The following is a 13,799-nucleotide window of genomic DNA, read 5'->3' as shown; positions in this document are numbered from 1 at the left end:
CCCCCCCCCGCCCCGGTGCGCACCCGGGGCCCAGCGGGGTGGGGAGGGGCAGAACCCCGGCCGAGGTGCGCGTGGGAGAGCCCCGCGCCCTTCCGTCAGACCCGGCCAGATCGGGGTGCGGTCGGGGGGTGGGGACCTGCGAAGGCGGTCGCCCAGCACCTTCGCCCTCCCTCCCGCACGTGCTCGCCCTATTGACACTCCCCGGAACTACCCGCGGAGAAGACCCTCTCGGGTGGGCTCGGCAGGGGTCAGCTGTGTTCCATGAGGACTAGCGGGCGTTTGATGCCCACGTGCTTCTCCCCATTGGACGCGCGCTGCCTGGCGCGCCGAGAACCTCGGGCTTGGTCAAGGGCATGCCCAGGGGCTCGAATTCTCGTTTTCTCAAGGTTTTTCGTTTGCAGTCACGTTGAACCCAAGTGGTTTCCTTCAGTTCTGGAGAAGGCTGTTCTTCCTCGTACTCCTCTCCGCCTACAAAAAGAAAAGGCGGCGTTTCAGAAAAAATTCCGCCTTTAGTATGTTTACTGCTGCCCTGTAGTCACGCATGGCTGTTTTGCAATTGCATCTTTACGGAGGAAGGAGGTAAAAAGCAAAACGTAGAAAGACCTAGGAGTTGTTTATTTTGCTTGAGTGATTATTTGGACCTTCCGAATTTTCTTTAATAATTTTCTTTCTATAGTTAATGTTACTCTTCAGTAGCGCCAAGCATAGATGGTGTTTGAGAAAAATTCAAAAGATAAAATAAGAGTTTATTTTGTCGGAATGAATTCCCAAACACAAATCTCGTTTTCAGTTAGAAACTCTGGCCTATTATCATTTTGGCTTGTAGTTCCATAATATACTTAACTACTAAAGGAAAAATCCGGATTCTCAGGTTCTCTCTTTCCCATCCCCTTTTATTTTTCAGTCCAGCGCACAACCACCAGAAGAGAACAAAAGGAAACCAGTTTTGGGAAAACTCGGCACTCTGTTCACGGCAGGAAGGAGAAGGAACACCAGAAACGGGTTAGAGAGTCCCACCAGCTCAAATGCCAAATCAGTCTCTCCCAAAGAAGTAACCTCTTCCAAACTCCCCGAAACAGAGACTGAGAAGAGTCAACTTCAGGGCAGCCAACGAAAGCAGACAGACACGTGCGAGGAGGGCTCCCCCCAGGAGAAGTGCCAGGAGCCGGAGGGCCAGCGCCCCGAGGGCTGCGTCCAGGCGGCCCCCCCGGACGCCGAGCGGTCACCTGGCTCGGGCAGCCGTGCAGCGGAGGCGGCTGTGCAGCAGGGCCATGAAAGTGACTCACCCCAATTAGAACCTCTGGAGGCAGAGGGAGAGACTTTCCCAGATGCCACCACCGCTGCCAAGCAGCTGCATTCCTCACTAGGGAATTCCTCCGGGCAGGAGAACGCTTCGCCCGGCGCTGGCCGCGAGCAGGAGCCAGCTCGGGGAGCGAGGGGCGTGCCGGGCTCGCCCGCCGGGGAGCAGCCGGCCGACGGGGCCGCCCGCGTGTGTGCCCAAGGAGGCTCTCCGGAGCACCAAGACGCGCTGAGCCAGCCCCCCGAGGACGCATCGGCTCCTGCGGGCCACCGTCCCGCTGAGGGCGCAGAGAACCAGGCGGCTTCGGCGCCGGGAAACAGCAAAGCCGACCCCCCGGGGCAAGACTGTCGATCCCGCGAGCGCGCCCACCGCGCCAAAGTGTTGACTCTGGACATCTACTTGAGTAAGACTGAGGTGGCGCGGGTGGACGAGCCGGTTGTGATCAGTCCCGGGGCTGAAGATTGCGGCGATTGCGAAGATATGGAGAAGAGGTCGAGCGGCCGAAGGTCGGGGAGGCGGAGGAGGTCGCAGAAATCCACCGATTCCCCCGGTGCTGACCCGCCGCTGCCTGACTGCGAGCCCCGGAATGACGCGGTCTTCGACAATGAGGTGGCGCCAAACGCGGCCGCCGAGAACGGCTCTGCTGAAAAGAAAGTGAAATCTCCCCGGGCTGCCCCCGACGGGGGCGTTGCCTCTGTTTCCGGACTAGAGTCCAAGCCCAGCCCCAACCCCAAGGGGCAGCCGCTAGGGGAGTCGGAGCGGAGCAAGCAGCCGCCGCCCGCCTCGTCCCCCACCAAGAGGAGGGGCCGGAGCCACGTTCCGGAGGCCGTGCCCACCTCACCCGCCGGCGGCCCGCGGGCTCCGGCCAAGGACTCCCTTCCCAGGAGGGCGTCCGGCCCCGGCCCGGCCGCCAAGGAGAGCGGGGAGGAAGCGGCCCAGGTCATCCACCGCAAGCTTATGGTCAAGAGCAGCTCGCTGCCGTCCGAGATCAAGCCCGAGACCAAGAGGGGGCCGCTCCCCAACCTCTTCGACGGCCGGGGAGAGGGAAGTCGAAGCAAAGAGCTGGGCAGATCGGTCGGAGCTTCTGACGCCGACGGCTTGAAGCCCAGGACCCATTTCGGTGTGGGCAAGTGGACAGTGACCACTTCAGTGACCATGTAAGTAACTGCGGGGTTGGGCTGGCGAGCCGCGGTGGCCGCACACGGGCTGGGCGGCCGCTCTGAGGGGCGCAGGTTCTTTGCATTTGTGGAAGAACTGTGTGCACTGGGTTTTCTCCTCGGTGGTGAAATTAAGGTAGTGAAGGGCTAGTTAGCACAGTTAAGGTTTAAGAAGATGACCCGTTCGGGACCTTAGTTGGATGTTAATTCCTGTTAATATAAGCCTTTTAAGTTCAATGAATGTGAAAGTGAGATATCTCTGGAGGTTCAGTGTTTACATAAATAATAGAAGACTGCATGGCTTGACGAACTAATTCTATTCTTTATTCAGAATATGCGCCAGCATTCCTGGGTGGGTCATTCTTGAAACACAAATGAATTTGAAAACGGAGCAAACACTAGTGTGTACAGTATACCCAGTAGCTTTGACGTGTCTGAGTTTAATAGAATTCACAGAACCTTTTATGGAACTTGGTGCATTATTGGCCTAAAGCTTTACAAAAAAATCTCTAATACGAGTATCTTGGTTCCCCTTTACAATGTTAGGTAGTTTTGTGATATTTTTGCCACCAGGTCGAAAAGTAATTTTCAACTATTGAAATGAAGAAAGATCAGTGTTTTTACTGGAAGACTATTTGATAAATGAAAGGACACGTTAGAAGGATCAAGCTCAACAGCAGGCTTTGACCACTTGCTGTTAAGTTTATTGATTTCTCAAATATTTATTGAGTACCTTCTGTGCATGGTAGTGTGCTAGGAACAATGGGAAGAAAAGCCACAACTGTGATTCAGTATATATTGCCTTTGAAAAGTTTATGGCACATTCTGGCACCCAAGATGCTGACAAATCAAATAACTGTAAGAGGTGATAATCTGATTAAACTGCCAAATGGATGTTACCATCCCCAAGGCTGGGGATGTGCACAGGAGGAAGAAATCACTGTTGGTGTTTTGGAGGAAATGGGATTGTGCCTTGATGGTGAGTGTGATCTGTATAGGTAGACAGGACGGGGAGGGCACCCTGGAAAACTCTTAAGACCATCCCCCTTCCCACACTCATCCTCCTCCATCTCTCAGCACATGTGAAAAGTGAGTACCTAAACTTTTTCCAGCATTCACACATTTATTAAAAGAGCTGAGATTTTCACAGTTTTACCATTCTTTTTATATATATATAAATTTATTTCTGGCTGCATTGGGTGTTCGTTGCTGTGTGTGGGCTCTCTCCAGTTGTGGAGAGTGGGGGTCTCCCACTGCAGTGGCCTCACCCGTTGCAAAGCACGGGCTCCAGGCACGCGGGCTTCAGTAGCTGTGCACGTGGGCTCAGCAGTTGTGGCGCATTGGCCCAGTTGCTCTGCGGCATGTGGGATCTTCCCAGACCAGGGCTCGAACCCCTGTCCCCTGCATTGGCAGGCAGATTCTCAACCACTGCGCCACCAGGGAAGTCCACAGCATTATCATTCTTAAACTGAATGGATTCATTCTATTTGAATTTGGATAAGTAAGCTTAAGAGTAGGTAGCCCTCTTGGGAAACACTGCTTAATGAATAACTTGAGCTACCTCACCGGCTGCCAACCTGGAGAACTTTGATAGAGTCAGCAATTTATTCTGTAACAGAATAGATAGAGCCAGCAATTGATTCTGTAACGGCAGCATCGGAGAAATAACCTGAGTGAATGATGCCCATTATTTGTAGAAGGCCAGTGTGACTGAACATTCAAACCTCCTAAGTGTGAGCCTTAGAGAAACTATGCTGTGTACCTGATTAAGGGTGCTTCCCCTGTCTTCCAGTCAGAATACACCAGTGGAAAAACCAGAAATGTTGCACCGTTAAGGGATAGGGTAAACAAACCAAGCAATCTTGCAATGAAACTCTTCGTCATGTGCTGTTTCCTGTGACAGAACTAAGCCAAATGTCTTTTTCTAAGGAGTGATTATTTCCTACCTAAAATTTTCCTTTGCCAGAGGCTCAGTTTAATTCTGTTTTGCACACGGCCTTGCACTTGGTGAATCGGCAAACTATTGGAATGGAGAATTAATAATTGTTTCTCATCCTTTGACCCATTTATGTTTGACTGATGGATTCTTTTTCAGACCCTTTAGTTTTTCCTCATTGTTTTCAACTGGAGATGTTACGCGGATTATTTCTAAAAGCAACTTGAATCTAAAATTTTATAGTTAAAACCATTTTATATTCCCCGAAAAATAATCACTGTGAAGCAGCATGTTTCTTGATGCTGTTAGAGAAATTATGTCTTCAGTTCTACCAAGTATTGAATGTTGAGATTCTTAAAATGGTATGTTTAGAATAAGGAGAATTTTCTTCTCATATTATAGCCATGGCTTCTTAGACTCCAGGATATTTTCCCATCTCACATCTTAATGAAGGCATTACAGCGTGAATTATAGGAGTCTTCCTTTTAATCAGTTTGAACCAGGTTAATTGTAGTGACTCTCTGTAGCAGAAGTTAATAGCACAGAAAGTTTGGTTGTAAAATGTATTTTGATCTTGGTGTAAATCTTTAACGTGCAGATGTGTGTGTCCTGTCCTTAACGTAGCTTATTGGCTAACCTGGAGCATTTTCCATTTACATCATAAGATCTACTTTGATATTTGACTGTTCCTTGAGCTGATTAGTGAGAATTTTTTAAACATATATTCCCTGCTCTGTGAACATCCCTCATTAACTGATAGCATTTGTAAGTTCTCTTATTTCTAATCATCTCACTGGTTTTAGAACTGAATCTTTAAGGAAGTGCTTGTAAGTTAATTTTGCTTTTAAATTTCAGATAAGGGCCCACTGTGAGGGAGCTAAGATATCTTAAGGAGATATTGGGGAAAGCAATGCCGAGGAGAAATTCATGAGAATATATCAAATACAGTATTTAAATAAAAAATTTAAAAATGAACATCTAATTCTTAATGCTGTATTTGGGAAGGACATCTCAAGTCTTCTCAGTCTAATCATTTTCTCCAGAAGAATAAAGTGTCTTCGTCCAAGGTCCTACTGCCTGTTCCTTCAAAAGGCTCCTCAGGCCCAGCCTTCTTGAAGGCCAGTGAGTCCATGCAGGAGACAGTGTGAGATGTTAATGCTTCCCTACTTTGTGTTCTCATTATCGAGGTGGCCTCTAAGGTATGATTATCTTATAGCTCTCTTGATAATTTATTGACTCCTTGGATCATAAAGCTGGAAAGAACCAGAGGCGGTCATTGAGGCGAATCTAGTCTGATCCTATCTGGGGAAGCAGAATAGTAGAGTTGTTGAGAGCATGGCATCTGAAACCAGAACACCTGGCTTCTGTCACTTACTAGCTGTGTGACTTCAGGCAAAGTACTTACCTTCTCTAGATGCCAACTTCCTCATCTTAAAAGAGAATGTGTAAAATTGTACGTGAGGCAAACCATAGAAAGTGCTCGACGATCAGTGAATGTCAGTGGGTGTTATCTCTTATATTTTATAAACCACTAGACTAATGATTTAGACATTTTTGTTTTTAGCTTTGGAGTCTGTTCTTCTTGGAAAGCTTATATAAAAGTGATTCTGGTTGAAAGGAGGGTGGTTGGCCAACAGTTCCATCCCCCAGTTTCTACTGTCCCCTGTTGCAGCCCTTGAAGAGAACAGGATATCTTCAATGATAACATGTAGGTGTGTGAACCAGTACACACACACGTTCTAAACTATCTAGTTTTTTGTTTATTTTTACAGGTAGAGAAGGTAGAGTTTAGAGAGTTAAGGTAGCTTGACCAAGTTCACACAGATAATTGGTATAAGAGCCAGGACCAGAGCCAGAGGACATTTTTTTCCTCAGAAAGAAAACAGTGTGTACATTCAAAGACTTAAAATTTCCGTTAGGGGGCAATTACACCCAAGAAATGTGAGAAAGAAGGGAGACTCTCTTTGCCCCCAGAATGGTGGCAAAACCAACAACTGAGTAATTGTTAAGTAAATTGTGGTACATCTATATGATGGATTTTTTTTTTTTTTTTTTGCGGTACGCGGGCCTCTCACTGTTGTGGCCTCTCCCGTTGCGGAGCACAGGCTCCAGACGCGCAGGCTCAGTGGACATGGCTCACGGGCCCAGCCGCTCCGCGGCATGTGGGATCCTCCCAGACCGGGGCACGTACCTGTGTCCCCTGCATCGGCAGGCGGACTCTCAACCACTGCGCCACCAGGGAAGCCCTATATGATGGATTTTTATGCAGCCATTATGAAGACTTTTCATATCTTTTAGTAACTTGAAAAATGTTAAAAATGTTAAATCTCTTTTTTTTTAAGGCAAGATACCAAACTCTATGAACAGACTAATCTCAATTCTATTGAAAATATTTCCCTATGCATACAAAAAAGACGGGAAGTATACTAGAATGTTGACAGGGATAGTGTTTGAGTGGTAAGATTATGAGTGGTTTTTTGTCTTTATATTTTCTAAATGTTCTATAGTGAACACACTTGCATAGTCAGAGAAAAATTTTATGGGGGAAGGATGAAGGGAATAAACTATCCAAAGAGGTAAGTAATAGATAAATATTTTTTATAATCTCGCTTTTGAGATGATGTAAAAAAAGAGTTATAAAAAAGTACACAATTGATTTTTGGGGAAAGCATTTACATATTTATAGTATGGGAGTGCAGGAAGTATTTAAATTGGTTCTAATGTTCTTCAGTCGCAACTCTAGTGCCAAGCACTGTACTCATCTACTAGGTACATGATGAACTTATTAGAAAACCTGTTACCCTCTCACCTTTAGCCTTTCTTAGCTATATAGTTTTTCATCCCCCATACGGAAGTGAAACATCCATTAAAGGTAATTGATAGTATATTTAGAATTGTTTAAAAATAGTTTCATCAAAAATGTTACCTATCAGAAAGATATTGGCTTTTCACAGTTTTGTAATAAATTGGTATGTTCACTTTAAAACCCAGGTTAATAACTTCATCTTGCTGCTTTATTTTTGCAGCCCTGCCAAGCCCAAACATGTGGAACTAAATCTTAAAACCCCTAAGAATCTTGGCAGTTTGGGAAATGCGCATAATCCATTTAGCCAGCCAGTTCACAAAGGAAACACTGCCACCAAAATCTCCTTATTTGAAAACAAGCAGGCAAACAATAGCCCAAGACACGCTGACCTTCGAGGTGTGAGGAACACTCCTGCCTCTAATAAAACATTTGTCGAGAGGGCACAGCTGAATTTAGCCAAAAAAGCCAAGGAAATGGAGGAGCCCGAAAAGAAGTTGATGCCAAATAGTCACCAGAATGGTGTGCTGGGGAAGGAAACCTCGGCAGAAGCCAAAGTTACTGTTCCTGAAGAGGAGACTCCTGGTTCTTGGCTTAACCAAGGTGATAAGGTAGATGGGCAAACAGATGCTGGCTGCCCTTCTGAACCAGTGCTTACTGCTCTGATTCCTGTTAAGGACCACGAGCTCTTAGGAGAGGACAACTCAAAGGCTGACAGCAAAAGACTTGAACGTGAAAATATGACTGATACAGCACAAGACAGCCCTGACGTTCTTGAGGCCAAAGATTCACCTCCAACAGCCATACCAAAGCCACAGGATGGATTTTCTGACTCACAGCACCCAGCTGGGTCATCTAATGGGCCTTCTCTTTCACTGGCTGCCCCCATTCCTGTGGATGATCCCAAAGACACATGTGCTCAAGCTCCTGTAAGCAGTTTTCTGTGCACTGATCTAAAAGTGTCAGAAAACCATAATGGATGTACTCTGCCTGTGTCTCATCAGAATAATGAGAAGATGTCCCCCTCCAGACTTGCAGGAGGAGGAGGGGGAGAAAGAAGCCCTCCTTTGTCCCCAGAGCACAGCCTGGCAGCTATGGGAAATGAGTGTCCATCCAAGGTCCTTGTCCAGGTCAGGTCCTTCGTGCTCCCTGTGGAGAACACCAAGGATGTCCACTCTGGGATCATCTCAGATAGCTCTGAAGTTAGAGAAGCACAGTTGCCAAGCTGTCACAATAATGAACTTGAAGTGGTTTCCGTTGCAAGTCGTACTCCCCAGAAAGAGGAAGTACAGGGCAATAAGAGCACATCACCCAAACACATTCACTGCACAGAGGAGCACGTAGCAAAATCTGGCCCACAAGTCATGCCGCCCGAATCAGAAAAAACTCTGCCTATTCGGGGCAACGGAAAACCCGTGAAGACTGAATCCAGCACCACCAACTACCCTGGCAACAGAAATCATTTAGAAACCCCTCAAAGACCCAATCAAAATGTTGTAAATGGCCAGGACAGTCCTGCCAGCCTTTTGAACATTTCTGCTGGTAGTGATGATAGTGTATTCGATTCTTCTTCTGATATGGAAAAATTCACTGAGATTATAAAAAAGATGGACAGCGCAGTTTGTGTGCCCCAGAAGAAAAAGAAGGCCAGGATGCCAAACTCCTCTGCCCCTCACTTCGCCATGCCTCCTATTCATGAGGACAATTTAGAAAAGGTGTTTGATCCCAATGTGTTTACCTTTGGTTTGGGTAAGAAAAAGGAAGGCCAGCCAGAAATGTCACCAGCTTTACCTCTGATGCAGAATCTTGACACCAAATCCAAACTGAGACCCAAACGTTCATCCACTGAACAGAGTGTCCTTTTCAAGTCCTTGCAAACTCGCACTAGTGGGAAAGGCGAGCCTCTGGCGGCTCCAGAAGTAAATGACAAGGAGAACAAGGATGTCACAAACGGTGGAGTCAAGAGATCGAGGCTAGAAAAAAGTGCACTTTTCTCAAGCATGTTATCTTCTTTACCACAAGACAAAATCTTTTCTCCCTCTGTAACATCAGTCAATACCATGACCACATCTTTCGACACCGCTCACAGCAGTTCTCTTTCTCGGCCTTCCGTGTTACAGCCCGTGGCTGAGGGTGCCCCACCCTGTGGTTCAGAGAAAGAACAGCCAAGTCTGCCACCCAGCAACATAAAGGTCTTCAATTTCAACTCGTCAGATACGTCTCATTTGGGATTGGAAAGTCCGAGCTCCGTGGAAAAGTACCTGCAAAAAGAGGAAAACAGAAAAGATCTGGATTCACGAAGCAACCTACCCGTGCCAAAAACTACATTTTCTGAATTTTCAAAACTGAGGAACAGTGGTGATATGGAAAAGGCTAATCATATTGAAAGTGTTCTTAAATCGAACTTGCCGAGCTATGGAAGCAGTGACACAGACTTCCCGGGTCTTTTCAAATCCACCCTGTTTGACCCAAGCATTTCTTTTTCTGGAATGTCATTATCAGATACAACAGTAAGTAGCAACATAGTATTATTTATGTGGGGTATTTTTAAGTCAGAGGAGAAGGGGATGATGAACAATTCATGTTATTTGTTTAAAAATGGCTATGCTCGTGTCTGATAGTCTTTTATTCATTCATCACATATTTGAAAACCTACTATGTACAAGCGTTTTTAGAGTCCAAGAGGAAAGGTACCTGGATTCTGTTCTCAAGGCATTTGTAGTCCAGCAAGGAAAATGAGCTACAAATATTTTAGGGCACTTGTGAATTTATGTGTTGTATTGTGAAAGGTGTAGATAAGGTACCTTGAGAGCTCAGAGACAGACAGGGTGTTTTTTCTTCCCTAGTTCTGTGTAAAAATGCTCAATACTATACCTAGAATTTTGAACATTTATGAAGCAGCTTCCTTTATCTGGAAAAGCCTCCACCGAGGAATCTTGTTCCTAACCGTTTCTCTTGTACTTTGAGATTCACTCTTTCTTCCCCTTAGTAGCAATAAGTGTCTATCCTACATGGTTGATAAAGTATTTTCTCTTTATCTGGAATTAGTTTTCATTAGGGAAATATTATTTTCCTGCAAAGCTGTTGGGGAGTAAAGAATTTGGCCTACATTGGCACTTTCCTGTAACAGAGTAGAAAGGTTGGCAAAATACCATTTTGAGAAACAATTAAGATTTATCCATCTTCTTTTATCTGCCTACTAGAAGTTGTTTTCTTTACTCAGTTTTTGATGTGAATTTGTGGCTTTCCGTTACCAAGCTTGATACTCAAGTTGAAAGAGGGAGGCAGATAAGGTTTAGAGCTCAGCTCTGCTAAGCCCAGAAACAGGAGTGGGCCTCTGTATTCCTGTTGCCCACCCTGTGAACCAGGCTACCTGGCAAGTGTAGATCAACATCTAACACAGTTTATCCAGGCAGAAAATATCTTGCCCCCTTCCTCATTTGTACAGGGCACTGCCCCATGTTTGAATTTGTTGTATTAGCTTTTGCTACAAGCCTATCATGGAATACAATTCTGGAAGCTCTTTCAAAATGTATAGTTGGATTTCCAGCAGAGGCTCAGATCCCTCTGCTCAAAAGTTTTCAAATTTTTTACTCTTAGGATGCCATACACACACACACACACACACACACACACACACACACACACACACACACACACATAAAGAAACCTGCCCACCATCATACCATGGGAGGTGAAGGAGCCACCTTTGAGTCCAGACCTTTGCTGCTCAAATTCATCTTCTTCCACTGCTCCATGCTGCCTCCGACTTAAGTGGGCAAAGCAAGCAGTAGTGGATGCCACACACACACACACACACACACACACACACACACACACACACACACACACACACAGATGATATGGGTTATGCCTATTGGCATCTATTATATTAGAAATTAATACTGAGAAAAATTAGAACATACAAATGTACATTCCTGTAGCCATCAGAGCAATGATGTCATCACATGTCACGGACCCTCTGGAAAATTCCGCACTACACCTGTGAGAGAAAGAAAGTGAAAAAGACAAATAACCTCTTCTTATTATGAAAATGGTTTTGACCTAATGGACTCCCTGCAGAATTATTGGGGACCCTCCAGGGACCCCAGGCTTTCACTTTGAGAACCACTGCTGTAAACAGGTAAAACTGAATCAGCCTATAGCACTTAGAAATCCTAAGATTTTTGAGTATTTCTCTGAAGCACAAAATTGACACTGGTCCACTTCCCATTCATTACAGCGTTATTCTGTCTTTTTAATCATTCTTAGATTACCTCTCTGACGAGTCTGACAACAGAATATCCAATTTCCCTACGGAGTCCCTTGAAAACCCCAATCAAATGGAGTAAAAAGGAAAAACAAAGTACTTTATACTTTCTCTAGGCCTTTTTATGATTAAAAAGAAATTTTTTGTTTTGTTTTTCTTTACACCCTGGGCTTTGTTGACTATATAACTATTCTCCCGTTAATGTCTTACCTGAATTTTATTTAAATATCAGCCTTTTTCTTTAGCTTGTCTTCTTGAAATGTGCATATATAAATAAGCATATGGCATTTTAATCTGTAATAATGCTCTACTGAGGCCCTTCCTGTGGTCTTTCAGGCATATTCCACCCTGGTGTGGTGCAAGAGCGATCAGATCAAAGGCCGTCCTTAGAATAGGCATCCTGTTCAGCAGTGGAAGGTAGTCCATGTTTTATAATATTTTTACATGTGTAATTACTATTTTTATTATCTTAGGCATTTCTGGTTTTACTGGTCAGATGGTCTTGAAAATGATTAGTTTTGGAGCCATATAAAAATATATTTTGTTCATCAAAAAGGAGGGATTAAAGTAACCATGTGCAATGTACATTGTGAAATATACCATAAACACTTTATTTAGACTAGTTATGTGATGAAAAAAAGTAATTATAGGTTCAGATATGTATATGCACACATAAAATGGATTCAGCTCATTCTAGATATGTGATTAGTCCATTAGAATTTCTCTGTTTATTTGAAATTATACTGAGATTGTTTGAATCATAATCTCTTAGCTGAGTTCTTGTTCTGTGAACTGACGTAAAACATAGGTCTGACTCTTGCGCCCTGAACTTTCCAGATTGGTGGAAGTATCCTAGGCATTTAAATGAGCAGAAATTGAAATGTCAAATACAGTTGGGGGGGGGGGGGAAGCCCTTATTTTAATAGAGTCAAAGAGAGTTTGTTTTGTTTTTTAAATTTTTATTTATTTATGTAATTTTATTTTTGGCTGCCTTGGGTCTTCGTTGCTGTGCGCAGGCTATTCTTCGTTGAGGTTCCCAGGCTTCTCATTGCGGTGGCTTCTCCTGTTGCAGAGCACGGGCTCTAGGCGCGCAGGCTTCAGTAGTTGTGGCACTCGGGCTCAGTAGTTGTGGCTCGCGGGCTCTAGAGCGCAGGCTCAGTAGTTGTGGCACACGGGCTTAGTTGCTCCGCGGCACGTGGGATCTTCCCGGACCAGGGCTCGAACCCACGTCCCCTGCACTGGCAGGCGGATTCTTAACCACTGCGCCACCAGTGAAGTCCTGTCGAAGAGAGTTTTAAGACAACTTTGGCATAGCTCAAGGTAGACATGTTTCCAAATTGACAAATATGAGGCAAATATGATCTTAAAGGATCATGAAAGGAGAAAAGAGGACTTTACATAAAGTTTAATTATTTGTTGTGTTTTTGTTCATCTGATTACAGACACTTAAAGGAAGTGTCCAGAATAAAATCAATCCCCGACCTGGAAAGGTAAGATTATTTTCTATTCCTAGTCTAGATTTCATTTTGATCTGTTAAAGTGCAGTGAAACGTGCTACCACTCTCACTTTCTTTAGGTGGTGATATACGGTGAACCCGACGTCTCAGAGGAGTGCATTGAAGTGTTCAGTGACGTTGAGGATTGCAGCTCTTGGAGCCTCTCTCCGGTGATACTCATAAAAGTTGTTAGAGGATGGTAAGAGTGACACTTTGTGTTTCTGACTTGGAGGGTGTGTGTTTCACATTTTTAATAACCCTTTTGGTCATTAGTACTTATTTTAAATTAGGCCCTTAGCAATGTAAAGGGCAGACAATACTAGTCATAGTGAATACTAAAAGAAATTCATGTCTAAGAAATATGGTTTATAATGTTATTTCTGATTATAGGAATGATGCATGTTGTTGTTAGGAAAATCAGAAAAGTGCAGCAGTATAAGTTTCTTTTTCCCACATAATGTTGGTTTGGACTAATGAGCACCAGAGTCCATAAGATACTTTTGGTTTTTGAATTTTCAATGAGGTTAAGAATTGCACTACTCATGTTGATAGGTCATAGTCATGTTGATAGAATTTTTAAAATTCTATAAGAAAAAACATCTTTGCTAACTTTTTTTAATGACAGTTCAGTGAAGGACTAATCTAAATTTTATTTTCTAACTTTTTGACAGCAGATAGTTTTTATTAAGTAAAGAAACAGTGAAATAATTATATTACCAGCTTAACTGCTTTGAGGAAATACACAGGAAATTGAATAAAGAAAAGCACTTTTTTAAAAAAATCACTTACCTGGCATGAATACTTATCTTTAGTACCTATTTATAAACTTGTTTAAAA

General features: G+C 44.3%; 1 protein-coding gene across 1 annotated transcript in view; it reads left to right on the top strand.

Annotated features, from left to right (window-relative positions):
* CRYBG1 (crystallin beta-gamma domain containing 1) overlaps positions 1–13,799 on the top strand; it is a 214,497-nt gene that overhangs the window by 153,836 nt on the left and 46,862 nt on the right. Inside the window, exons 3-6 of the mRNA XM_007465760.1 lie at positions 905–2,457; positions 7,420–9,706; positions 12,909–12,956; positions 13,043–13,161. Of these exons, the coding sequence (XP_007465822.1) occupies positions 905–2,457; positions 7,420–9,706; positions 12,909–12,956; positions 13,043–13,161 (4,007 nt within the window). The remainder of the gene's footprint in view (positions 1–904; positions 2,458–7,419; positions 9,707–12,908; positions 12,957–13,042; positions 13,162–13,799) is intronic.

Source organism: Lipotes vexillifer, unplaced genomic scaffold, assembly GCF_000442215.2.
Source record: "Lipotes vexillifer unplaced genomic scaffold, Lipotes_vexillifer_v1.1 scaffold732, whole genome shotgun sequence".
In the NCBI taxonomy this organism is placed as follows: Eukaryota; Metazoa; Chordata; class Mammalia; order Artiodactyla; family Lipotidae; genus Lipotes; species Lipotes vexillifer.
The sequence above is the reverse complement of the archived record's forward strand: the minus strand, read 5'-3'. Positions and strand labels throughout refer to the sequence as shown.